General features: G+C 44.8%; 2 protein-coding genes across 3 annotated transcripts in view; one reads left to right on the forward strand and one right to left on the reverse strand.

Annotated features, from left to right (window-relative positions):
• Nucleotides 1-740: 740 nt before the first annotated feature.
• On the reverse strand, nt 741-13,933 carry PDZD9 (PDZ domain containing 9). Its single transcript, XM_012790132.3, has 4 exons — nt 13,817-13,933; nt 11,303-11,482; nt 7,082-7,271; nt 741-1,305 (listed from the first exon to the last, which is right to left on the reverse strand). Exons 1-4 carry the CDS (start codon nt 13,845-13,847, stop codon nt 912-914), a joined length of 795 nt encoding a protein of 264 aa, XP_012645586.1. The 5' UTR covers nt 13,848-13,933; the 3' UTR covers nt 741-911.
• Nucleotides 13,934-20,647: 6,714 nt separating this feature from the next.
• The window catches only part of MOSMO (modulator of smoothened), a 75,024-nt gene continuing 71,104 nt past the window's right edge, over nt 20,648-24,567 (forward strand). The window contains exon 1 of one of the 2 annotated variants that reach the window (XR_001160598.2): nt 20,648-20,868. Coding sequence is in view for 1 of the 2 variants with exons in the window: in XM_012790118.2 (XP_012645572.1) it covers nt 20,763-20,868 (106 nt within the window). In the remaining variant the exon portion in view is untranslated. The remainder of the gene's footprint in view (nt 20,869-24,567) is intronic. The other variant, XM_012790118.2, reaches the window with a different exon arrangement.

A 24,567-nucleotide genomic window follows, 5' to 3' on the forward strand; every position in this document is an offset into this window, starting at 1 on the left:
TTAAGGCCAAGTGGCTATCACGGTAAATAGTTCTAGATTATTATTGGTGGCTTTTTAAGATAAAAGCAAGTTCAAAATCTGTCCTTTTGGGATATAGTTAAGTGGTCTGTTTTTTACCCATTTTTGCCTTCTCTGTATTAAAATTGTTTCTAGGCAGATGGTGGGGAAAAAAAGAAAAATTGTTACTGAAAAACATAAATTCACTATCAATCACATTCTGTTTTCCCGTGGCTTCATTTTATATGTCTGATTTAGCTTCATTGGCAGAGTTTGGTTTTTCTCTCATTTCCTATCTCCCTTGTCTGTTGCTATTGTGTCTTTTTCAAGGAATTCACTCTCAGTGCATAGGATACATTAAAAAAAAAAAACTCTCAGTGCAACATTCAAAGTAAAAGTGAGCTGAAAAGGGGAGAAATTCTAATGTGAACATCTAGCCAAAGAATGAATCTCGGTTATTGCTTTTAAGTAGGGCTCTTGAAGTTGGTGGGGAGGGGAAATTAGATCTCTAGACTTATTAAATAAAAAAGAGAGAGAAACTAAAAAGCTAAAGAAAAAAAAGGAGGTATTTAAGTGAAGTTCTCTACTATGTTCAGACATTCTGATATTAGTTTCCTCTACTGCATTTTCTAAAAGATGAAAAATTCTTTACAGAAAGTAAGGTAAGAGTCTTGATGATCTGAATTATGTTACTATTTTGAGAATAAGATTTGTGAGGCCTGCAAGACTGCAGGGATGTCTTTAGATAATCACGTTGAAGGAAGTCTCTGAAGGCTTTACAGTGCAGTCATAGGAGAGATTTGGTAAGTATGTACATATTCCTGTAGGTATAGCTAACCTGCACCCAGTGATGCACAAAAATTTGGTGATTTCAAGATAAATGCTTATATGATCACAGATTTGCAAACCACTGCCTAATCAACCTTTGATACTGGTTGACCTTTGCCCTTTTCAACTTGGGCACAGTCCTCCAGCCAGAATGCATCTGAGATGGAGGAAGCGGAGGAGGAGGAGCTCTCATTGTCTTGCTTCACCATGGTCCAGTATGGAGAAGGGGCTCTCACTTCTTTCTTGCGATCTCCATGAATCATCACGTCACAGTTAATGTCTTTTCCTACACGAATAGTCTGGTTCTTCTTTTTATATCCATGCCATTCTCTGGAGATGGATATTGGTCTCCTTGCAGAGTGATGCCTAGTTGACTGTGAATAATTATGGTGTGTAAGTCTTTTATCTAAAACTACATCTTCATTGTCATCACTGCTTGTGAAAGATTCATCTTTTGCCTGCCCACTTTTCTTTGGTGTGCTGAAATGAAAAGAATAATGAATGAAATGGATTCTTAATGCCTGAACATTTATGATCCCCCAGCAATATGTCTTATAACTTACTTTGGCTAATAAAAGATACAATTTAGCTTTAACACTACCTCTCTGTGTCATTGAAGTCTTTCTGTTTTTAAAAGTGCTTTTAATTTTTTTTCTATTCCTAAACAGAAATCAAATTCCACCTTAAATTATTTCACACTACTTTAAAAAGCTTTGCACAGACTTATGCCAAACTACTGACCAGAATGTTAAGAGGTGTTACAGAAAGGGTGGGTTAATTTCACTGCAGCTAGAGTGACAGGGTCAGCCTAGCCATCTCCTCCTGAGAACTGTGTTCTTATGGATCACATGGTTACAACAGAGAACATTACTGATTTCCAGGGGAGTCAGGAAATAGTGGGCCTCAGGAATTTTTTTTTTTTTTTTTTTTTGAAACAGTCTTACTCTGTTGCCCAGGCTAGAGTGCCATGATGTCACCCTAGCTCACAGCAACCTCAAACTCCTGGGCTCACGCGATCCTCCTGCCTCAGCCTCCTGAGTAGCTGGGACTAAAGACATGCACCACCATGCCCAGCTAATCTTTTGTATATATTTTTAGTTGGCCAATTAATTTCTTTCTATTTTTAGTAGAGACAGGGTCTCGCTTTTGCTCAGGCTGGTTTCAAACTCGTGACCTTGAGCAATCCACCCACCTCGGCCTCCCAGAGTGCTAGGATTACAGGCGTGAGCCACCACACCCAGCTGGGCCTCAGGCATCTTTAACATGCTAATCATCCATAAGTCTTTTATTCTCCCAACACTGCCACACACAGCATCATTCTTTGCCTCTCTTTTGGGTTTACAAATGTGAATTTGAAGAGCACCCTTCTACCCAGATGTCTTTTGTCATCTACTATTCCATTTCTCTGTTGCCATCCAAAAGCTTTAAAGGCTTTTTTTGTTACTTTCCCCAACTATTGGCTTTCTTGATTATTGAAACTTGGCTGATGCTTGCCTGCTGGCAGCTACAAGCCTCTGAACTTTTCCATTGCCTACAGTACCTGTGCTCGCTATCATTAATACTTTCCAGAACAAATGCTGTCACCTGCTTGCCTCCATCTTGGCTATTGCCCAGTAAACTAAAACCAGATCCTTCTTTTTACAAACCTCTAGTACATTCTCACCCTCTGACCTGTCAAACTTGATAGTGTTATCACTAATACCCTTGGCATTCTGCCTGTTGTATTACTGCTTCCAAGAATTTGAACAGCTTTCCCTAAACTTTATCTCTTATAGTGATAAATGACTGATACAGAGTCATTTTTACTGAAAGCCACTAGTCTTAAATTGTGTGATTTTCTTTATCCTTGATTTCTGGGCCTTGCAAAGAGATTCAGAAAATCTAAGGAGGGAAACAGTTTGTCTTCAGACACATCCAGGTCTTCCTGAACAGCACATGAATGTAAAAAAAAAAAAAAAAAAAAATCCAAGTTACATTTTTTCAGACTGCAAGGGGTTGCCTTGTGTATTAGGTAACCATAAAATACAGGTTGTAGGGCTGGCTCTTATTGAACTGGCATTAGGTAATAAAGCCACAAGCCAGCAGAGGTCAGGGTTGGCTAGAAACAGTTTTCATACCACTAGGTCTCCCTAGAGCATTATATGGAATATTCTCTGTAGTGTGCACAAAGTGTCATTTTCTCTTGAAAAAGGTCATACCAACTTAATAAAAGAAGCCTTTTCCTTTCCCTTCTTCTCCTTCCCTGTCACCTTCCACATGTTAAACCAAAGTGCCTTAGATAGAAGTACTTTGCTTAATTAAGAAAGGGATTCAGAACATGCTTGTTACTGTTCTTTAATTCTGTGGGTTTAGCCTCATACTTAAGTTGTGCTATTCTCTGTGTGTATCTTTTTTGCTTTTGAATGGTCAATCTGCCATCCTTAGATTTTAATATTCCGAATCTCAAACTCCTCTGTCTAATGAAAATGCTTAGAACATAGTTATTCTATAATCAAATGGTTAAGAGCGCAGGCTTTAGAACTGTGCTCTCCCATACAAGAGTAGTTAAGTTTAAATGGATTAAACTTGAATTAAATTTAAAACTCTTCCGTTGCAGTCCCAACATTTCAACATGTGACTAGTGACTATCTTATGGGACAACACAGATGTAGAACATCACCACTACCACAGGAAGTTCTTACTGAGCATTGCTGCTCTGGAGACAGGCCATTTAGCCCTGTGCCTCCTGCAAGTTTACACACTCCTCTCTGGGCTTCAGCTTTCTTGTCTGTATTGGAAAGCATTAGTTGTAGTCCTCACCACATAGTAAGCAATGAATATGTGTTCACTATTATTGTTAATGGTTTTTAATCAAGTTAGGATAGCTTTGATCATTGGGGGGGAAAGTTTCCTCAGTCTGATCTGAAGGAGACAGCTGATACCCAGGCTGTAGCCTACACTCGCCATGTGGACATGCAGGTCCATCTTCTGATTTTTCAGGAAAACCCAGAAATGCAGGTTCTTTCCCTGAAAGATTTGTAAATTTGGCAACTAATACAAGTATTTTTCATTTACAAAGTTTTGAAATATACAGAAAAGCATAAAAAACAGTTTAATGAAAAAAATGATAAGCACCTTGGTAACCACCACGCAGGTCAAGAAATAGACTGTTGGGGCCAGAAGACATGGCTCACGCCTGTAATCTTAGCACTCTGGGCGGCCGAGTCGGGGGGATCGCTCAAGGTCAGGAGTTCGAAACCAGCCTGAGCAAGAGTGAGACCCCTGTCTCTACCAAAAAATAGAAAGAAATTAATTGGCCAACTGAAAATACATAGAAAAAATTAGCCAGGCATGGTGGCGCATGCCCTGTACTGGGGAGGCTGAGGGGAGGCTGAGGCAGGAGGATTGCTTGAGCCCAGGAGTTTGAGGTTACTGTGAGCTAGGCTGACACCACGCCACTCTAGCCCAGGCAACAGAGTGAGACTCTGTCTAAAAAAAAAAAATAGATTGTTACTGGCCCCTGGTCCACGTGTATCATCCTTGGCTCTCTACAGATGACTGTTCTGAGTTTTTTTAATTCTGTGGGAGCTGAACAGGGCACATGTGTGTGCCATATCAGTCCATTGGGCCACAAGTTTGAGTCTCTGAAGTAAGTTTATGTAATATGGGCCATTTTCTAGTCTTTGTCAAGTCCCTGGATATTTCTTCTAATGCATCCCAATAAGCAAAGGTGCACAAATAGAGCAACAGTGCTCATAAATCTTGGCAGAATTAAGAACCACTCTTGCATCAGAGCACTGAATTTGTCACTATAAGAAAAGGATCTCAAATTCTACATGCTCTCATGTTCTATGGAATAATTCCTCATATATCTGATCATCAGAAGAATCCTTGTTATTTCTGCATTGCATACAAAGAAGCAGCCTCTCAGACGATTAGGTGATTTGTCTGAGATTCAAAGCTGGGTTTCAATTTTTCATTCACTCTTTCAATAAATAAGCCATCAACCACATGAAAATCCTATGAGGGTTTTAGCTAAACAAAACAGACTCAGTCCCTGCGCTGGTGGATTTAAATTCTCCCAGGAAAACAGTAAACAATTGATTACACAGATGATTTCATTAAAATTGGGGTAAATGTGAAGGAGATACACAAGAGTGCTGAGAGCATGACAGGTGGGCCTGTTTTTAGGAAAGCCTCTTGGAGAAGTACATTGTGAACCTTCAAGGATGAGTGCTGAGGGGCAGAGTTCTAAGCATGTTGTAAATGGTGAAAAGGAAGTTCAAAGGCCCTGGGATAACAAGCAACACAAGGTAGAAAGCTGAAAGCTACAGTGGGCTAGAGAGGGATGGGGAAAGCAGTATGAAATGAAGCTGGAATGGTATGCAGAGGCCAGCAGAACCATGGAGAGAAGTTGTAGCCCAATGCAAAGATTTTGGCATTTATACTAATAGCAAAAGAAGGTCTTTTATTTTATACAGGAACATGCCATGATCAGATTTGCATTGTAAAAGGATCATCCTGTGTGGAGAATAAATAAGGGGCAAGAGTAGATATGGGGAGACCAAATGGTGACTTTGACTGGAGCAGTGACAATGACTAGGGAGAGACGTGGACACTTGTGAGAAGACAGAAGGTAAAATGTCAAGTCTTAGTGATTGGTTGGGGGGTGGAGGAGGGATAGAGAAATCAAGCACAAGTCCTACATTTCTGGCTTGTTCAGTAGGGCCACTGGAAGATCACTGGTGAGCTGGTTTTAGATTTTAAGCATAATGAGTTTGAGGGGTTTATGATACATCCATATAGAGATATCAAGTGGGTATTTAAATATACAAGTTTGGGCAGGCACAGTGGCTCATACCCGTAATCCCAGCACTTTGGAAGACCAAGGCAGGAGGATCCTTGAGCCCAGGAGTTCAAGGTTCCGGTGAGCTATGATTGCACCACTGCACCCCAGCCTGGCTGAGACAGCAAGACACTGTCTCTAAAAAAACAAAATAAATATGCAGGTTTGGAGATAACATAACTTGGATGTGATTAGCGTATGGATAGTTTATGGACACCACAGGTATCAAGAAGGTTGACTAGGAAATTGTGAGAAGAGAGCTGAGGACTAAACCTGGAGGAACCCCCAACTTGGGTAAAAGGAGACCAAGAGGAAATGACCAGAGATAACAGGAGAATCAGGGGAGTGTGGCATCACAGAAGCCTGGGGAAGACAGTATTCCAAGACGAGTCGGGGTGGGACATTGTAAAGTATCTAATGCTGCTCAGAAGCCAAGTAAGATCAAGACACAAGGTCCACTGGGATCGGCAGTATGAAGGCTGAGGATGGCCCTGGGAAAAGGCCTCTCAGCCAAGGAGTGAAAGCAAAGCCCAGACTGAGCTGGGTTGAGGAGTGTCTGGGGAACACTGATGTGTCCTGAGGAGACAGAGATGTCTACTATGGCTCCTTCAACAAGCAAGGAGGGAGGCGAGGGACAGGGCAGTGGCTGGAGGGGGCAGGAGAGGCAGTGGAGTTTAGGAAGGGTTTGCTAAGATGAGGGACTTTTAAAAGGCTTAAATGTTATTGGGAAGGACCTAGAAAGAAAAAAAGTTGAATATGCAAAAGAAAAAAGAGGAAACAGGATTTACAACTAATGTTTTAAGGGCTGACTTGGGAAGGAGGGGCACAATGCAGGTAGGTGTGGGGACAGAGTTCTCAGTTGAGGACTTGTTTAACTCCAAGTTGGGCCGGGCGCAGTGGCTCACGCCTGTGATCCTAGCACTCTGGGAGGCCGGGGCAGGCGGATTGCTCGAGGTCAGGAGTTTCAAACCAGCCTGAGCAAGAGCAAGACCCTGTCTCTACTATAAATAGAAAGAAATTAATTGGCCAACTAATATACAGAGAGAAATTTAGCCGGGCATGGTGGCGCATGCCTGTAGTCCCAGCCACTTGGGAGGCTGAGGCAGCAGGATTGCTTGAGCCCAGGAGTTTGAGGTTGCTGTGAGCTAGGCTGACGCCACGGCACTCACTCTAGCCTGGGCAACAAAGCGAGAAGGACTCTGTCTCAAAAAAACCAAAAAAACTCCAAGTTGCCTTTATCATCATGCTGCCTCATATAAGGTCCCACAGATCATCCTTTCCAAAAACCAGGAAATTATTGTGGCAGTGTCACCAACCACTCCTACCATGGCCCTTACCGTTAGATAATTCTCACATTAAACCAGGACCCTGTATCTCATAGACCCTGGGGTTCTGTATCATAACAAAGAATTCCTAAAATGAACTACTTACTGTGATACTGGGAATTTGGTCTCAGGGATTAAATCATATATTTCTTGCCAGTCTTGGGGTATGTCAATAAAATCTCGATAAACCTTGATTTGTAGCACTGTTCCTATGGTGATATGATGCAAAAGCTTTAAAAATTCTCGTAGAGTATATCCTAACACATTGGCATAGCCAACACTAATCAGAACATCACCTGAAGAGTGAAAAAAAAAAAAAAATTATCAGAACTAAGATAATGGTTGAAAGGGGCCATATTGATCTTTGGCTTTACTGTGAAGTATTTTATGGGTTCATATTCTTGATTAATTTTTAACCAAAACCAGGCATCAGCCTTTATTTAATAAAGATGTTCATTTCCGTAATATAAGCGGCCTGTGCATAATGAAGAATGCATGCAAGATGTTTCTTAATAGCAGCGGTGTGATGGTAGCATTATTTTTTTTGAGACATTTCCAAAGTTCTTGGTGTGACAGAGGCTAAAAACCACTTATATGAACTATCCTGGAGAGTCCTGAATAGAATGGATTTGACAGCTAGGTCCCCTACGTTAGAGCAATGCAGGACAAGGAGGGACCAGCTCTGATAGGACACCCACTGAGCTTAAATCAGGAATTACACTGCTCCCAAAAAAAGCCTCCAAGGATGCCAAGGAAAAATTTCCATAGTTCTAGATCCTACCAGATACCAAAATTCCCAGAATTCAAGAAAGTGAATACTTAGGAGGGTAGAAAAGAACCTTCTACTTTGGTTTTAAGAAGTAGCTGGGAGTGAAAAAATCAACCAAGTATCTGAAGCTAACTTCAGAATGAAACAAGGCTACCTGCAGATTGTGCAGCATGAAACATCTGCTCATCCTATGGAGGTTAATTACAATGGCAAAAAAAAAAAAAAAAACCCTCACTAGAGGAGCTTACTTGCCTACTGTTAAAAGGAGTGTTTATAGCTGAAAGCTATGGCTTGGCATTCTGCTTAATTATGTTGTAATAGGGTGACTTTTATCAAGAGGGCAGAAAATAAACAGCTTAATTCCCTGACCGTTCTGGCTGTAAACCAAACGTGTCAGTGTATGAATGTGATTACTCTGGCAATAGATGTTAACATTGCCCTTCATAGGGCCAGGCCCCGTGGCTCACGCCTGTAATCCCAGCACTCTGGGAAGCTATAGGCGGGAGGATCTCTTGAGCTCAGGAGTTGTGAGACTGACCTGATCAAGAGCGAGACCAAAAATAGAAAAAGTAGCCAGGCATGGTGATGCACACCTGTAGTCCCAGCTACTCAGGAGGCTCAGGCAGGAGGATCGCTTGAGCCTAAGAATTTGAGTTTACAGTGAACTGTGATGACACCAGTGAACTCTACTCAGGGTGACAGAGTGAGACTCTTGTCTCAAAAAAAAAAAATTGCCCTTCATAGAGATACACCAATTTTGTATTTATGAACACCAACCTCATCACACATTTGTTTTCTGTTTTAAGGGGCTTATAGGAATGACATTATATAAACTTTGTCTCAATTATGTATATTAAATCAGCCTTGCAGCAGCCAAGCTGCTGCTAAAAAGTAGATTTATTTTTCTTCATCTCTCCCTATTAGGGCATAAGATCTCTAAGTTCCATGTGGGTGGGGACATCTGTCTGGCTCATCACTCCGCCCTAAGTGCCGAGCTGCGTGTCTGCATGCAGAGGGCATTCAGGAAATGCTTAGTGGATGCATGTGGCCTGGGAAGGGCAGTAGCCAGTAAATGACTTGTATTTACTGTCAAAGCCATATTCGTTCCTTAAGACTTTTTGGATATTAGAATCTGTTAAAGCCATACTGACCAAAAGGAATTTGAAGTTTAGCTAGAATACACTAACACTAAACTCAATTAGGAAATCAAGAGGAAACCCTATCAGGAAACACCAAAGGAGAGAAATTTAAAGCACATGCATGAGAAATAATGGGAGACAGTGGGGTCAAAGAAATAGCAAGTTTCTATGATTATTGCCTCCCAAAAATCTCAGAATCATTGTCAAAAATGACTGAATTACAAAGACTTTGAAGTGGTGGACTTGTCACAAAGAGATGCAGGGCTCTGGACGTCCTCTGTATTAAAATCTCATCTCTAGTTATTAGGCAATTGGCTATAAAGGTATGGGCTTTCTTAGCAGAAATGGGTTCAAATCCTAGCTCTGACCACAGACTTCGTTGTGTATATTGAAAAACAAGTTACTTCATCTCTCCACACCTCTATATTTCATTATCTATATTTCAGGAGTGTTGCAAACATTAAATTAGATAATAGATGTGAAAATACGTTGCACAGTGCCTGGGACAAATAGTCATTTATTAAGCACAGACATAATAAATGTACCAATACTGTAGGTAAGTCCTGGATTTTTTTCTTTTCTTTTCTTTTTTTTTTTTTTGAGACAGGGTCTCCTCTCTCACCTGGGCTAAAGTACAGTGGCATCATCATAGTTCACTGAGACCTCAAACTCCCAGGCTCAAGCAATCCTGCCTCAGCCTTCCAAGTAGCTGGACTACAGGTGCACGCCACCACGCCTGGCTAATTATCCTATTTTTAGTAGGGATGGGGTCTCACTCTTGCTCAGGCTGGTCTGAACCTGTTTCCTCCCACTTTGGCTTCCCAAAAGTGCTGGATTACAGGTGCAAACCACTGTACCCAGCTGTAAGCCCTGGATTTCAAAGATGAACTAAAGACTGCCTCTGACTTCAGAGAGCCCACTAACTGTGGCTCCAATGTGAGAGTCTGTGGCTCAGGCATGAAAGCATACTCCTGTCTCACTCGAGCACCGCGGATTGTGTACCTGGGTCATCCACCAGCATCTGTCACCTGACCCCAGAGAAGCTGAGAAAAAGAAGCAGAAAAGCTTATGGGACCTGTCCTGGGATTGTCTTGGTCTAGGAAGTCCAGAACTCTCATTTTGGCAGTTTGTTTCCCAGCACCAAGCAGTGATACATGAGGGAAACACTTTGATTTTCAGGTAAACTGTTCCATAAAAGTGTAATTTATCTACTTTCTTCTTTAATCTATTGCTTCCAACCTAGCTGCAAATTAGAATCACATAAGCTTTTAAAACATGGACTGCCCTGTCCCAATCCCAGGACAATTGAATCAGAACCTCTGAGGATATGAGGCCCAGGTGTCTTAGTTTTAAAAGCTCCCCAGGTGATTCTAATAGGTAACCAGGGTTGCAAACCAGTGGTTTAATCCACTGGGACTCCTATGTCACAGTCATCTTTTATATTTAAAAAAAAAAATGACACAAGTCTAGAGAATCTGTAAGTAATAACAGCCTTAGAGAAATTACTGCCAATAATTCTATATCTTTCTAAACTTTAGAGTTAAAAGCACTTTCATAAAAATTGTTTCATCAAATCCTAGCAACATCTGACAAAGATAGGATTATCCCAGTTTGAAGATGAGTGATGACTGATGCCTAAAAGGTTAAGTGACTTTGCCCAAGGTCAGAGAACTAGAAAGTGGCAGAGTAGGGGCCTGAATTCAGGCCACCTAACACAAAATGGTTTTTCCTTCTCACCACTTCACCATCCCATTGTGCCTTCCCCACTCAGAGCACGGCCCTAGGCTCAGGCCAGGAACTCGGAAAACACATAGAACTGATGGAAAATTCACTCACCCAAAGAGAGGCAGGGTGGTATTGGCAAAGCCAATGGGCTCTGGAGTATGACAGAGAGGGTTCAAATCCCAGCTCCTCAATGTGACCATGGACAAGTTACTAAATACCTGATTCCTTGTCTGTAAGATGTTTTAATGCAGAATCTCCCCCAGAGGTTGTGAGAGTATAATGAGAACATGCCTCTAAATGTCAGCAGAGATTAATACTGCCTACAAAAGAAAAACATCTGTGTGCACCGAGAGCCATAAGCTCTAGAGTCACTGTGCCTGTGTTTGTATAACATGTGCAACGTGCAGGTGGACCTGGATGAGGAGCTTTATCTCACTGAGCCTCAGTTTGCTCACCTGTAAAAGGGGTATGATAACAACATTGCTACCTGAGGGGTTATTATAAGAATTAAGTGAATTAATACACCCAATAGGGAGAGATACGTAAGTGGTAGCAATTGGCTGGCCCATAGAAAGTTCTCAACCAGTGTCATCATGTTCTTATGGTTACAATTTGTGACTCAAGTCTCTCTGAAGGCAAATAGGAGGGATGCAGGGGGATGGGTGGTTGGGATGCATGGGGAGACCACAGTCACCTGGCTGGAGTTTCCCGTCCTTCGCTGCAGCCCCCTTCTTGATGAGGTGAGTGATCTGGAGGTAGGGCCCATGCTGGATGAGGATCAGGCCTAATCCCAGGCTGCCCACAGTGAGTTTGGTCTGCTGCGTTTTGCTCAAGTTGTGTACAGATTCCTTGACCTTGAGGTTGACTTGTCTTTCTGATAGAAAGAGGAGAGTTTGTTTCAGTCCTTCACCAAGACAGTAGCATGGCAGTAGTCAATGGGGTTCTGAAGCCAGAACCCTGGGGCAGTTATTTAACCTCCCTACTCCTCAGTTTCCTCATCGGTAAAGTGAGGATAAGAAGTGTCCACCTCAGAGATCTGTTCTGGGAATTAAATGGGACCATTAAAGGGCTATTACACAGAGTCTGGCATATGATGAGTGCTTAATTAATAGTAGTTATTACTATTGATTTATTACTGTTTACTTAACAAATATTTATTGATGCAGGCAGTGTGCTAGGCCCTGTGTTTACTGTGGTGAGCCAAACAGATATATTTCTTGTCCTCATGGATCTTACAGACTAGTGGAGGAAACAGATATCAGTCAGTCAAGTAAATACACGTTGGATAACAAACTGCAACACATGCTATGAAGAATAAGGACAGAGAGCTCTGAAGGTGAACAGGGAGCCAAAGTCTCATCAGGCTTCCTAGAGGGGTTGAAATTTGTTTTTGTTTTTCTTCCCCCACCCCCCACCCTAAAATTTGAATTAAGGTCAAGAGGACCAATAGGAAATATTTAGGCAAAGCAGGGTGGAGGGAGCAACCTATGTCAAAGTCTGAGCCAGAAGAAATGAGCCCTGTCAAAGGAGGGGGCAGGCAGGAGAGGCAAAGTCCAAGCAGACAGGCTGGCTCTCAGATTTACCTTCATGAAAAAACTTGGAAATAATTTAAGCTGGACATGATCAGAATTGCATTTTTTAAAAATGAAAATAAAGGCCAGCACGGTGGCTCACACCTGTAATCCTAGCACTCTGGGAGGCCAAGGTGGGAGGATGGCTTGAGCTCAGGAGTTTGAGACCAGCCTGAGCAGGAGTGAGACCCCATCTTTACTGAAAATAGAAAAATTAGCCAGGAATCAGGGCACATCCCTGTAGTCCCAGCTACTCAAAAATGGAAGCAGGAGGATCGTTTGAGCCCAGGAGTTTGAGATTACAGTGAGCTATGACACCACTGCACTCCAGCCCAAGCAACAGAGTGAGACTCTGTCTCAAAATGGGAAAAAAAAAGAAAAGAGAGAAAAGAAAAGAAGAGGTCTGGAAGTTTAACTTGGCTTAAAAAAAATGAAAGGGCCATTGCCCGTGTCATGGCAGTGACAGTGGAGGTGCACAGCAGATGGAACCAAAAAGCACTTGGGAGGACACCTGAAGGCCCTGGGGACAATGGGCAGTTGTGGGAATTGAAATATGTTTTCTGTGGAACCAAATCTCACAAGGAAAGTTTCAAGGACTGAGGAGTGATTTAAAACAAGAAAAGTTATTTTCCAGAGAGGAAGCTTCTAGGAGAATCCTTTTCAGTACACAGGAAGCCTTTGGGGAGATCACACCTTTCTAGCATTTCACACACAACTCTTTTCCATAAGGACAAGTGACAATTTGACAACTACAACTTGCCAAGCCCACATGACTGTGATGTTTTTAGGGCCATTACTGAGTAAGGGATTCCCCCAAATCCCAGCCCCCAGCTATGGAGAGCTGGCAGGACTTATGGCCCTTTCCTCAAAGCAAAGGTCCTTGCCCAGCTCTATCCCTCACCTTCCCCGACAGGTGCTCTCTGTCTGGAAAATAAAACAAGATAGCATGAATGTCATGAAAATGGATTCATATAGTAAGGAGCCTTTTGGGTCTGGCTTCCTTCACTTAAGCCCGCTGATTTTTGAAACTGGGCTTCCTCGGAGATCCTTCAGGATTCTGGGAGGATCTGGGGCAGGGCATGCTCTTCTGGAGCACCTGGTTCCTGGGCATACTGAGAAGTCACATCTTAGGCAGGGTCTGACTGGTTCCAGACTCAGCTTGCAGATTCAATGTGCTCATGATGTCACCACCTAGGAAGCCCAGTTTCAAAAATCAGCGGGCTTAAGTGAAGGAAGCCAGACCCAAAAGGCTCCTTACTGTATGAATCCATTTCCATGACATTCTCCATGGAAAAGGCAAAACTATAAAAATAGATGGGGAGTGTGTGAAAAGCTGGGGTGGGGAAGTGTTGGCTGCAAAGGGGCAGCGGCAAGGTGATTTTGGGGGTGGTGGAACTGTTTCCTATCTTGATTGTGGTAGTGGTTCAACGTGGTTGCACACTTGTCAAAATTCTATAGCTGTGCTCTAAAAGGTGGGAGGTGGGGAATCTTACTGTATGGAAATTATGCCTTGATAAACAAACAATGGCAAGAGGTCACCTCCCAGGCCAAGAGTGTGATCTGGCCATTTTACAGAGGAGGAAAAGTGAGGAAGGCTTTGTCCCCAGGGCATCGCCCTCTCCCCACTCCCCTGTTACCATTTCTGGTTTTGCGGGTGGACTTCTCCATGGCCCCGGAAGGGCGGGCGGCTCCAGAGGGCCTGGGGAGCCGAGGCTGGAGTCAGTCAACTCCCAACAGTTTGGAACCCTGGAGGCCCAGAGACCTGAGATTACCGCGGAGACCAGGGGACCGTGATGGGCTGCGCGCCTCGGGACGGCCACCAGGGGGCGCTGCGCCGCCATCTCCCAGAACTGGACACAGCGAGGTCAGTGCAGGGCCCCAGAGCACCCTGGAAAACGCGGCGGGGGGCTTGCACTCCAGGGCAGTGTGTGAAAACATCGGTGGAGAAGAACAAAACTCCCGTGGGGACTTGCGCAGTGCCTGACTCACAGGGGGTTCTTCGTTCACTCATTCTTGGTGAACCATGGAAATGGGGATGGGGAAAGGGTGTCTAAAACACGGGAGGCGTCGACATAGGAAGATCACAGGAGATGATTGATCACTGGAGATCGTGGAATCCCTGGGACCGGAGTATCCCCTGCTGCGCTTCTAACAGTGGTATTTTTATAGTATTGTTACACCAACTGCTTTGGAACTGCACTTTTTTAATTCTTATTTTTATTTATTTTTTTTTTTTTGAGACAGAGTCTCGCTTTGTTGCCCAGGCTAGAGTGAGTGCCATGGCGTAAGCCTAGCTCACAGCAACCTCAAACTCCTGGGCTCAAGCGATCCCTCCTGCCTCAGCCTCCCCAAGTAGCTGGGACTACAGGCATGCGCCACCATGCCCGGCTAATTTTTTCTATATATATTAGTTGGCCAATTAATTTCTTTGTATTTATAATAGAGACGGGGTCTCGCTCTTGCTCAGGCTGGTTTCGAACTCCTAACCTCGAGCAATCCGCCCGCCTCAGCCTCCCAGAGAGCTAGGATTACAGGCGTGAGCCACCGCGCGCCGGCTTTGGAACTGCACTTTTTTCATGGATGTTTTGAATGAGAAAAGGCTCAAGGGTGGCCTGAAAAAAAAACAACAACAACAAAAAAAAACGAGTCACTATTAGAAGAGACACTATTAATGCTTCCTTCTTTTCTCCAAAGTAATCCTTCCTCCCACACGCATTCACTCACAAAAGGAAAGGAGTATTTACAGGAAGCCACACTAGGGTTTGTGCTCATGCCAGGGACACCGCAGTAGACAAGACAAACAACGGCTCTATCCTCTTGGAACTCAGATTTAAAAACAGATGAAATGGACAATTTAGGAAAATATAAATCATCAAAATTAAATTTTTAAAGAAAGAGAAAACAACGTAATGAGGTAGGTCTTCTTGTTATCCCCACTCTGATGTAACTGAGAGGCTAAGCACCTGGCCCAGGGCCGTCATCCCTTCAACAAGTGGAAACCAAGCACCTATTAGGTGTCGGGCACTGTGCAAAGATTTCCATGGTGAACCTGGGCAGTTCCCAGCTTATTCGTCTGTTTCTGTGGCTCTGCCCAGACAATAAACCAGGGTCAATTTCTCACTGGGTAAATCCTGTGTCACAGAGGCTGATACAAAGGGCTGCTCTCAACCTCAAAGAGTCTCCCGCCAGTGTTTATTGTTTTAGGTCATCTGTTTCCTCTTCCAAACAGTCTGGCAGGGTCTACCCAGATACCAACTTAATTCTATCATAAACACATCCTTTTCCTCCTATCAGTAGGGGGAGGGGAATAAAGTTTGTGGAAATAAAGCCCATCAGCATTGGAGGTTCTGTGATGGGAGCATATTCGTGCCAGGCATGCAAAGGGTCCCTCAGCCTTCTGTCCATCCCAGGCTGAAAAGACTCTTTAGAGTGGATGCCAAGGTCATGCTGATTGGTAGAATTGCAGGATACAAACTGTCATGGATGCTGTGCTGTGCTTCCCAGATCCTGTTAAGGGCTGAACCCAACCGCAAACCCCACTCCTGCTGCTGGCTGAAGAGGGCCCCTTCCCCAAAATCACACCTTCCCTGGGCTGCTAGCATCCAATGCCTGGTTCATGCAGGGCCATCCAGCTTCAGAGCTCCCCACAGGGTCCACTGAGGCCCTGTCATGGCTGTACTTCAGCCTAACTTTGCCCTCTGCCCTATCCTGCTTCCTTCTGTCTCTCCCCATAAATGTTGGGTTCCAAAAGCACTCCCCTAATAAACTCCCTGCAGCTCAGAGTCTGCTTCCTAGAAAACCCAGCCCACAACAGCTGGTGCCAATGATTGGAGAGAGTGGATGCTAAGAGGGGACTTTGGAGCTGGATTATCCAATGCTCAGATAATAATGAGGACCCTATCCCGGTAGAGGAGGAGCATAGGCAGCCTCTAGCAAAGGGAAACTCTAAGATTGCTAAATTTTCTACTAGTAGTAAATGGATGGCATACTGGGGGAAGGAAGCTGGCTGCAAATACATACAGGGGCAAGGAGGAATGTTTGGCACCCATATGATCCATTTGGGTGTCTCTTAGTACTCCCTTGTCCTATTTTTACATTAAATGGAGAAATACAGCAGCCACAGCCTGAGAAGTGCATGGCAACCAGGGGCTCAAACTCTTCAGGGATGCAGGTCTAGGCCATCTCACTGCATATGCCCCCTAAACCATCAGAGGTGCTGGAAGAGGGTGAGAGGAATCTGGAAGGATAGGAGAAGAAAGAAAAAATGAGTATGTTGTTTATGCCTCAGGATGAGCTTCAGCAGTGGCAGGAGCTGTGATTTGTCCCACTAACTTTCCTCTATACGTTTCCCACAGGAAAAAATGCCCCCCAAGGTCCTGAAAGTGCTATACTCTGAAGGAGTGAATGATCTGCACAGCACCATGGTGGTATGCTGCAAATGCTGCACTGTGCTGCCTAGGTCCTCCTTCAGGACTGAAGGACTATTGCCCAGCTACTGGAGAGATGTAGGTTGGCAGATCTCTGCTGTCAGCCAGCCCTCTTGAGGAATTGTCTTTGTTTGAAGAGAGTTGCCTTCCCCAAGGTCACGCCTCATTCCTGTGGCTAGCATCCAATGACGGGTCAGTGCAGGGATGTAAAGGCTTGACCCCTTTCCCTAACTCAGAGCAACTCATGGTGGCCATCCCAGCTTCAGATCTCCCACTGGGGTCTGCCAAAGCCTTCTGTGCCTGCACCCTGGCCTGACTTCTCTCTCTGCCCAATCCTGCTTCCTTCCCTTCCCCCACTGAAGTTGATCCTGGGAGTCTCTCTAATAAATTTACTGTACACTAATCGATAGTCTCTTGTCTCCAAGTCAGCTCAAAGGGAACTGATCTGAGACAAACTGAGATTTAAGCCCCAGCCACAAAGGGCTAACCTCTGGACTTAGCTCCTTTGTCTTCTCTAACCCCAGAAACCCCAGGTACACACATGTGGTACATCCACCACACTCTTGGCCCACGTGGTAAACTTGACCCCCAGGGAGGTAGTGTGTTCTTTATCCTGCCAGGCCAAATATACTCCTTAAAGAGAAGAGTGATCGTACAGTCCTTTCCAGAGCCTTCCCCGAAGTCCCATCTGGATTCAGCCTCTTCTGGCCAAGGCCTACCATCCATCACAATAAAACATGCCATGTTCACGGCCCTTTAACAGCTGCAGAATGGCTATTTATGACTTTGGGCTGCCAGCATAGTTCCCTCCTGGGGGCCTTCTATGTTCTTCTGTGTCCCCAAGGACTTTCTGCCATAAGGAACCTCATACTCATCTCTGAAAAGGTCCAGCTGCTTTGTTTAGGGCTGGGTGAGAGGATGGGATGCTTCTATTACTAAGACAGAGTGACTCTGGGAGTTTGTTATGTCAGATAGGGGAAAGAGGCCCAGAGAGGTGACATGACTTTCCCAAGGTCAAGTTACCATGTTTTCCCGAAAATAAGACAAGCTCTTATATTTATTTTTCCTCAAGAAGACACCCTAAGGCTTATTTTCAGGGGATGTGTTATTTTCCCCTCAAAGCCTCAGCTTGCAGCATGCACAGGATGGCAGGGACCTGACATGGGGAGCTGACCTTGTTGGTGGGGCTGCCTGCACATTTTAGGCCACCTCTGGGATAGTAGCTGTCACAATGGGGCAGATGAGAAGGGCTGCTCCTCTTCTTTACTGCTCTACAACAAAATGCATGGGTTGTACAGATACACTGCATAGCCATGCCCATCACTAGGTATTTTTGGGGTAGGGCTTATATTGCGCAAATGTTTAGAAATCCTGCTAGGGCTTATTTTATGGGTAGGTCTTATTTTCAGGGAAACACAGTAGTAGCAGGGCAGATACCAGTACATAGTTTTGCATTCTTTTTGCTCCAGTACACCACTTCTCCCAAACCCTTAGGATTTGCCTCTACTGAAATCTAGACTGAGATAGAGAGGGAAGGAAACTGATCTGTCCTGCAGATCTCAGAGACTGGGAACTTTGAAACACCAGTTAAGTTGGAAGGCAAGAATAAGATGGGGCTAAAAACAAGGATTAATGGGAAATCTGTAAATAGTGTATTTGGCCCCTGCCAACCCCACCCTCATCTTGGTTGGTAGGAAGGGATGAGATAGGTGACTACCATGTGCAGTGATGTGCAGCCATTAATCTGATGAAATTGTTTTAAATTCCTTTAACTCAATACTGATTGTTTTTGTTCTTTAATCTTAGATCCAGAACCATTTGTGGAGGGACAAAGGAGGGTCTAGGAAGGACTGCCTGGGGAAAAGGAAGGATTCATATGTGTATTTTTTTAAACACAAGAATCAAATCATCATCATTCCACTGAGCTGGAGTTAGAATAGGTGCAAACTCTTCTAACGTTTGACCATAGGATTCTCATCAGTTGGCCAATAGTAAACATCAGTGGATATTATTTGGGAATTTAGCCCTGTGTAGTTAGAGTTTCTTCTGTTAGTGAACAATGGAAACAGCAACCAAGAAGCCAAGAATATGACTTCATTAAAATTCTCCAGTACTTATTAAAAAAAGAAAAGAAAAAAAGAAAGTGAAGACCTCTTGCAGTAATGTGATATGCATCATATCTGGATCCTTATCATCTTATGTCAATTTCTGTGGCAGAGGAAAAATAAATTGTATAATAAAAAAAGCCCTGCTCCCCCCAAGAGACCAGTATTTGGACAGGGAAGTCTATAGATAAGCAATCAAATCCCTCCTTCCCCAATCTATGTAGTGACACTGTACTCTGCTCATTTCTGCAAGGCTGTTGGATTTGTTGGAATTTGAAACCTGCTGAATTTTGTGGACATGTAGTCATTCCAAAAATAGAGACAGATGTCACTCTTCTAGGTCTTTCTAGAGATGACCTATGTGTCATTTAAGAAGAAAGTGTCTCATCTCCATTTGCTGCATGGAGTACTATCTGGGAAAGAGAGCTGGATCCAAAGTCAGGATTAATAGTGATTTGGCCCATGAGCCATAGATGAAAAGAAAACCTCCACTAGATAGCAAAATTGTACATGGAAAGATCAATCATCTGTATTGCTAACAAAATTATGCAAATGCCTTATATATTTTTTTCCTGTTTATCCATCCAACCTAAGACTCTCCTCACACCTCAACTCAGCAAACAGGATTACTAAACACTTTGTTGCTCAGGCCAAAAACTGAGGAGTCATTTCTGAGTTCTCTCTTTCAACTCCTCCCCCATTAACAGCAAGTCCTTCCCTTTAACTATTTACAAAACATCCAATCTGTCCATTTTTCTCCATCTTCACCATTCTCACCCCGGCCAAATCTACAGTCCTCTCTCCTGGACTAGTTGGCCTCCTAGTTGTCCTTGCTTTCACTTTCGTCCCTCCCCCTTACAAGCACAGATGAACTAAGATCATGGGACTCTCCTTCTGAAAACCCTCCAGTGCCTTCCCGTTGCACTTAGTACAAAAGCCAAATTATCATGGCACCAAAGCCCTACTCCTGGCCCCTGCCCATCTCTTCTCATACCACCCTCCAGCCACATAGGCCATTGTGTGGTTCCTTGAACAGGCCAATCTCTTCCCTCCCCTCCTTCCCAGAGATCTTTGCCCTGGCCGTTCCCTCTGTCTGGTCCTCCTGCCGCAGGTCTTCAAAGGGCAGGTCTCTATAATCGTGGAGGTTTCAGTGGCAATGTATCCTTCTCTGACCACCATAAGTATCACCACCCCCATTTAATTAGCGGATCAGCACTTGAATTTATCTTTATTTTAAAGATAGGTTGCCAACGTATTTCTGTCTCTTCCCCACCCGAATGTAAACTTCGCGAGAGCGGGAACCTTGTTTCTGTCCACTCCAGTGACCCCAGAATCCATAGAGCCTGACGCAGAGCTATTTCCTAAATGGGGCAATGCTCAGAGCCGCCACGCACGGAACGGGCAATGATATTACAAGGTGACAAGAGCCGTGCGGGGCCCGGTGTCACTTCGCGGGAGTTGGGGCCCGTCTCCAGCAGGAAGACAGGCGGCTTCCCTCCTCCTCCATTCCAGTCTTGCTTTGGAAAGGCTGGGGCGGGGGGGGGTGGAGGGGGGTTGTGCCCAAACAGTCATCAACATTATTACTGGGAAGAAAGCCCAGAGGCGGCGTGGCCTGCCGAAGGGCCCAGGAGCGCGTCAAGGACCGGAGCCGGAGCGGTCGGGTCCGGGTCCGGGTCCGGGTCCAGGGCAGCGAGGCGGGCGGGGAACCGAGGCCGCGGGCCTAGGCGATAGGCAGGAAAGCATAGCCAGGAGGACTGGGCGCCCGCCCTGCTGCCCGAGAGCTGGGGCTGGCCTCGCCTGCGCCGCGGCTTCGCTTCCGGGTGAGGGGCGGGCAGCCCGAGCAGTTCCGGGGCGGGTGGCGGTTCCGGCTGTGCGGGCCGCGCCGCGGCTGCTGGTCCCGGGCGCGCGGAGGGCGCGAGCGGCGCGCGGGGGCCGAGGGGGCGCGAGGCGGCGGCGCGGGGACTCCGGGCCCCGGCGGCGGCCCATGGGGCGGGAGGCGTGAGGCCGCGGCCTGCCCGGGGCTCGGGGGGTGGGGGGAGCGGGGCAGGGAGATGGATAAACTGACCATCATCTCAGGATGTCTCTTTCTGGCCGCCGATATCTTCGCCATCGCCAGCATCGCCAACCCGGACTGGATCAACACCGGGGAGTCCGCGGGTGAGCCGCGGGCGCGCGGGGCCGGGCGGGGGATTGGCTGAGGGCGAAAGGAGGGAGGGGAGCCCGGGCTGAGGAGAAACCGAGGCTGGGAGGTCCCCGGCAAGGGCTGGTCTGAGGAGAATGGGGGCGGAGAAGAGACCCGGGCCAGGGAGACTGGCAGCCGGGGCTGAGTGGGAAAGGGGATGGAGACCGGGAAAGCGGCTGGTCGCGAGCGGGACCCCCAGGCTGAGGGCAAGGGCGCCCCAGGCTGAGTGAAAAGTGGTCGAGGAGACCTGGGCTGGGCTGGTGGGCTCCGGACGCGGGATGGAGGGACAGTACCCCGACCTGAGGGACAGTGGAGGAACGAGGTACGTTTTGTATTTAAAAAAAAAAAAAAAAAAGTCAAGGTAGGAGACGGGAGAAAACTGAGGCTCCTGTGAGGGAATTAGAAATCGGGCAGCGAGACTGAGGCTGCGAATGAGGCAGCCAGCCCATGGGGCAATGCAAGAGCCACCCAGAGCGCTGGTGGGCGAGGAGAGGCCGAGAGGGGTCATATCCGACTCCAGAGCCTCAGAGGACGCCCGCCGGGTGAGAGGTGCGGGGGGCTGCGGGCGCTGACCCCCTGAGGCAGGGTTAAGGGTTGGTGCTGGGAGAGCTGGTAGGTTTGGCGGGGGTGGAGGGAATGAGGGGCGCCAGATCCGAGTCCCCCTTCCCCCGCCCCCGCCCATCCCCTGCCCGCTTGGCAGTGTTTGAGACGCTTGTGGCTTCGGATTTTCCTTTTGAAGTGTATGTGGTTATAATTTTGCTTTATTTTAGGCCCGGGAGCTATAATAATACTAATAATAAACCTCATTTTATGGAGCATCTTTCATTCCAGCGCATCACAAAAACGCTGTAGAGATCTTAATAGTAGTTACAAAATTAAATAACACATCAGAGTTGCAGGCAGCCCAGCAGCGGTGGCAGTGCCTGCTGTAACACCACGGAGGTGTAGGCAGGAGAGACAAGGTGGTGCCCTCAGGAAAGAGGCTGGCATCCTTCTGAAGGGGATCCCAGATGCATGCGCTTGCAAGATTTTTCTCTTGCAAGAGCCGCTTCTCTCCCTTCTCCCTCCTCCCTCTCAGACCTGTGAGACCAAACCTTTAATTAATGTAAACAGCTGTCAGGAGAGCTGCTCTGAATTAAGGAATGGTCTTGTTTTTAAACTGCTTGTTCAGTGCAGGTGAAGGGACCATTGGGGGTGGGAATGTCAGGCTCCCTCCGTGAATGATTTGTTACAAAAACGTATCACTATGCTGTCAAAACTTACTTCTTAAGTATCACTTATGGTTCTGTATTTATCCTGCAGTATTTTTAGCTCTTAAAAAAAGCTGTAGCTGGGACATTTGTTGCTTCCTCCTCCCTTCCTTCTCTCCCCCAATCTAGACCTAGTAACACAAAATCATGCTGTCAGATTTGCTGGTTATTAAAATAACACTCTAAAGAATTCTGCTACTTTTCTTGCCTATGAAGTTTTAGCAGAGCTCTTAATTGTAAAGCATGTAAAGATAGTATCAGGATGGCTTAGAATTTCGTGATCCTGTGTATAACTCTATATACTTATGATATCCAGTTCACGACCCATTGTTTCTTTATCCTATTTATATGTATATGATTCCTTTTATGAGACTTTATTTGGGGCCTTACATACTTAAGGGCAAAGGGATTTCACTGTTCTAGCGGAAAGATCCTTTTTGCAAAGAAGTTTAGGTGGAATCCTAATAGATAAAATAGACTAAATGTTGATGGGAAAGATACAGTGGACAGAGGGACCTGTTGTATAAAAAAGATAAGTAGTAGCATAGTATTCATAAGAAGATAGAAAAGGGCAAGCTCCACTTATATTCAAAAGAAATAGGTTGGTCTGAGTTCAGTGGTGTTTACAACTAATTGATCACAACCAGTTACAGATTCCTTTGTTCCTTCTCCACTCCCACTGCTCCACTTGACCAGCCTTTAAAAAAAACATTAAAAAAAAAAAAAAAAAGAAAAGAAATAGAATGAGTACAGCTTCTTCAGATTTGTAGGCAAAGTCATCCGCTGTGAGTTGCCATGAATATGAAACGGACAGAAGTTTAAGGTTTAAAGGAAGTAGAAAATGTTTGGGAAAAGTAAGTAGTTGCAGCGAGAGTGTGCCAACCTGTGAAATAATAGCACTGAAGCCTCGTTGAAGTTTGTGTCATGAGCATATAGTGTGATAACCTGTCTGCCCTGTTGACCTTCTCTAGTAGTGCTCAGCTACTTTGGTACTGGTATAGCTGAAGTATGTGAATTTTCCAGATGTTTTTGGAAATCAGGAACCATTGAAAATAATCTAAATGCCAGTAGAAGGCTTTATTTGGGATTGGGGTTTGCCAGATACATGGCCACAAAATGACAGAGCAGCCAAGGTGTTTAGGGTATTGGCCAAAGTATTGTAATGATGGCTCATGGAATGTCTGGATAAAGAGTGAAAGTAAATAAAGGAAAAAGCAAATGGATTGGTCAGTTGAATAGCGGATAATATATGGTCAGTGAAATAGTGGACCTGATAAAATTGAGACCAGAGTGTGAGTGATTGGTACAGCAAAGTAGAATGGCAGGGGATTGTGGGCATAAGGACCCGAGTATAGCTGAAGCAGAGTGGAGGGAGTGATTTTTTTCCTAACAGTTGCTCTTGCCATCTTAGGATACCCTTTATTTAGTTAAATATTCTATAGCTAGAAAGAGAAATAATAGGAGATAGTAGGAACAGTAAGAAATTTTTCAAAATCAAATTTAACTCATAGTTCTTACCTTAAATATGTCAGACAATAAAACCTCTCAAAACTTGGGATGACTAGGGTAATATTTTCTTTTGTTCACTATTGTGTTCTTGCACTGTGATAAGATGTACCTGAACTTTGCTTGGGATATTTGCTTGAGCTTCTGTGCTCACAGTTTTATCTGAGCAGACAGATACAGTCTTTAGTTTAAAAAATAAAATAAAATTATACCTTCCAAATCAATGAAACATTTATAAGAAGTTCATATAAGATCCCAGTTGTGACAGGACTAGTTTTATTCTAAGATCTGCACAAAAGTGACTTATCCTGGCATATAAAGTGAATGTGTTGGTTCCCTTCGGTGTATTATATTCAGTCTATAAAAGTTTTGATTATGATGTTTTCATTGCATTTTTTTTCAAATGGATAAAACATCTTGGAGCTAAAAGGCTCTGCAGAATATAGGTGGACAACCACTGCAGTGAACTACTAAGGGAAAGTTTCAGGATTCAAATGTGAACTTTTTTTTTTATTGAGACAGACTTGCTCTGTTGCCCCAGCTAGAGTGCAGTGGTCTCTTCATAGCTCACTACAGCCTCAAACTCCTGGCCTCAAGGGATCCTCCTGCCTCCAGGCGCTACCACCACCCATTGACTAATTTTTTTCTATTTTTAGTAGAAATGGGGTGTCATTCTTGCTCTGGCTGCTCTTGAACTCTAGAGCTCAAGAACTCCAGAGCTCAAGAGATGTCCTATCTCGACTTCCCAGAATGCTAGGATCATAGGCCAGCCTTCAAATGCAAAATTGATCATTTAACTAGCTCTGTGACTTTATTCTTTAGCCTGTCTGCACTCTTTCCTCCTATGTAAAATAGGGATAATAGTACTACCCACTGAATGTGCTATTGTGATAATTAACTGAGTCCACATACAACATT

The sequence above is a fragment of the Microcebus murinus genome, chromosome 19 (assembly GCF_040939455.1).
Source record: "Microcebus murinus isolate Inina chromosome 19, M.murinus_Inina_mat1.0, whole genome shotgun sequence".
Lineage (NCBI taxonomy): Eukaryota > Metazoa > Chordata > Mammalia > Primates > Cheirogaleidae > Microcebus > Microcebus murinus.

Excerpts from the sequence above, each read along its gene's own strand:
- PDZD9 (XM_012790132.3), bottom strand. The coding sequence starts at position 13,847 with ATGGAGAAGTCCACCCGCAAAACCAGAAATG. Across the intron at positions 7,272-11,302 it reads GGACGGGAAACTCCAGCCAG|GTGATGTTCTGATTAGTGTT; the intron begins GTGACTGTGGTC and ends TTCACTCTTCAG. Across the intron at positions 1,306-7,081 it reads ACCAAATTCCCAGTATCACA|CACACCAAAGAAAAGTGGGC; the intron begins GTAAGTAGTTCA and ends TTTTCATTTCAG.